Genomic DNA, 2,917 nt, shown 5'->3' with positions numbered 1-2,917 from the left:
TTAGCCCCACATCGGTCCGCAGTAAAATACTTTCGCCTTGCCGTTCGATACTGATGATGGGCCCATCGGCCGCGCCCTGATACGGCAACAACACCCGACTGCCATTCACCTTTACACGCAGCTTTTGACCCAAATTCACACGCATACCGCGCATTTTCAAAGTTACCGTTTTCGCCCACGACGACCGCTTCGTGCCGCGCCCATCATTCGTCAGACGTATGGAGAAGGAATGATCACGGCAATCGGCAGCGAGCAGATATTTGCACGAACCCTGAAAGCTGAAGAATTTGCCGTCGAACGTTTTGAAGTGCGGATCACCGAAGACAGTGCAGGTGCCAGCGGTCTCTAGGCAACGTGGACAACACTCACCCGGCAAAGTTTTCTTCTCCTCATTCGAACGACACCTCACCGCCGCACAGCGCATTTCGGAACAGCGTATATTGCCGGCAGTACAGCGACACGAGCGGCATGGACCCAAATTCCAAGTCTCGTTATTCATGTAGGTAATACCGTTGTGTATGCATTCGCTGCGCACTTCCGATGTGATGCAGCGTGGGCAGCAGCCGTCCATTTCCTGATACTCGGGCGAGCATTCTAGCACGGGGCAGGTGTTGCGCTGACACACCGATGTGCCATTGCTGCAGGTGCAATTTGTGCAGCGATCGGGCGTGAATTGAGTCTTATCGTAGTAGACTTTGTTGTTGAAAATGCATTTGCCTGGAAGGTGGAAAATAAACGAGAGATAAGATATTAGAAACGAAAGGAGTAAAAAAGTGCGAAATGATTTTGTAGAAAGATAAGCTATTTAGCTGAGTACAGCTGCGATCTTTGTTTGCCTAATTTACACGCTCCCCATATTATAAGCATCTGAGTACTTGCATCCCTAGCTTGTATTTCGTACTCACCAGTTACTGGCATAAACTCGCGGTGCTCGGTACAACGTGGACAACACTCGTTGGGATTTTGTGTTTGCTTTGAAATGGGACATTGTAGTATTGGACATGTCTTCTTGGCACAGGTTAGTTTATTTTGCGAACACTGACACACCATGCAACGATCGTCTATCGAGCCGACTACTTCCTGCCCCTCGGCTACAACTTGTCCATTGATCTTACAACCTGGAAATAAAATTAAGGTACATGGTAATTATTCATGTATGTATATGAATTTACGCCAAAAACAAAATTGACTCTCAGTAATTTAAATATGCATTAATTTGTCCTCACTCGTTTCGCTGTGCCGTTAATTGCGTTAATTGTGTATGAAATTTCTGTGTCACATAAGCGGCAGAATAAAAGTTTAGCAATTACTTTTTCTTAAAATTTCTGAAATTTTACTTAAATTTATTGGAATAAAACGTGCAGAAGGTCTGAAATTTGAATAAAAAGCAATTGCTTAGTTTTCGTTCATACGGCCCAAAGTCTAATTTATTTCAATAAAACTTGGTATACACTTAAACACAGCCAGAAAAAGTAGATTTAAATTTTTTTCTGTTTTTTAATCCCCTTAAAAATATTTTCACACCATAACCTTCTTAAATCTCTTTCAAGTGGAATTTTATTTTTCAAACAGGTGGTAACCCTCCTACGCGTAGCCTTTTCGCAACCATTTCGCTTGATACTCATATTTGTCATAATTTATTTAAACTGTTAAGTAATTATAACTACATATTCAATAATTAGAATTAAATAAGATTTTTTAGCAGGTGGCAATCCCCTTAAAACACTCCAGAAATATTATTAATGTTCAAGCTAAAGATTTCTTAACACTTTTTCGTTTATCACCCGTATTCTGAATTTGCATATAACCTGTGTATAATTTAATTAACCTTGACTTTTCAAACAGGTGGTAACCCCTTCAAAATATTTTCAAACTACAATTTTATTAAGCTACTTTCTTCTGACACTAACATTGTGATATTAGTTGATAATTCCCTTAAGTTGAATTTGATTTATTAAACAGGTGGCAACCCTGCTGCATGTAGTTTATAAATGAAGCCTTTTCGAACCATTTCGCTTGATATCCATATTTGTCATAATTTATTTATCTCTGCAAAATGTTTTCAAACTACAACCTTCTAAACTTCTTTTAGCTGACACTCATATTATGCCATATGTAGTATATTTATGTAAAACACCTAAATCCTTAATTCGAATTGCATTTTATTTTTAAAATAGGTGGCAACCCTGCTACATGTAGTTTAGAAATAAAGCCTTTTCAGAACAATATTGTAATAATTTACCCCCGGCGAGTTCCGAGGTTTGTACTTTCCGGATTTGTGTTCATTCGTGCGACATGACCCATCGTTCAATCGTATGCGTTATTTGGAGCTGCCACACACACAAAGCCCCGTAAATCTTTCGCAGAAGCACGCCGAAGTGCGCTTGGTGTATGACAAGAGATAACTTTACTGTTCTCAGTGAAACAGAAATTAGCCAAACTACATAAATTCGATTTTTAATCTTAAGCAAACTTATTATTTTCTATAATCCAACTATCGCTGCAAACTTTGTAATTTCAATCTGCTAGATATGTGTATGTAGTACAAAATCTTATAAGCAAGTTTGTTTCTACTATATCTATCCATATGTACATAAATTAGGGTGCCTCACCTCACCAAAAAAAAGTTGCGGTCTTTCCACCAGAGTTATAAAATTTAATATATTTTAGGGCGTGGACTAGACCAATTTGTAAATTCCTCCAAAAATCTAATTATTTTGATTTCGTTGATAAAATTTTTAAATATTCTTATGCAGACCTTTTAAGCTTAAACTCGTCTATCATTGATTTTTATAAAACGCTTGATCTTCTGCGGAGTTTTCAAACAGTCTCAGGTAAATATTAAGTTTTGCCAAATATTTTCGCGGAGGCCGTAAAACATAATAAATTGGAAAAAGAGTACAATTGTTTTTTTTTT

The 2,917-nt window shown here is 38.1% G+C and overlaps 1 protein-coding gene across 1 annotated transcript; it reads right to left on the bottom strand.

The window, feature by feature from the left end:
- Window positions 1–3: 3 nt before the first annotated feature.
- On the bottom strand, window positions 4–1,125 carry LOC108354805 (BMP-binding endothelial regulator protein-like; the record flags this gene model as incomplete). Its single annotated transcript, XM_017605974.1, has 2 exons — window positions 4–717; window positions 906–1,125. Coding segments are annotated over 2 exons (934 nt in total), but the record flags the coding sequence as incomplete, so codon positions are not given.
- Window positions 1,126–2,917: the final 1,792 nt, after the last annotated feature.

The sequence above is a fragment of the Rhagoletis zephyria genome, unplaced genomic scaffold (genome assembly GCF_001687245.7).
Source record: "Rhagoletis zephyria isolate East Lansing unplaced genomic scaffold, Rhagoletis_zephyria_1.1 Rzeph_scaffold_39397, whole genome shotgun sequence".
NCBI lineage: Eukaryota > Metazoa > Arthropoda > Insecta > Diptera > Tephritidae > Rhagoletis > Rhagoletis zephyria.
The sequence above is the reverse complement of the archived record's forward strand: the minus strand, read 5'-3'. Positions and strand labels throughout refer to the sequence as shown.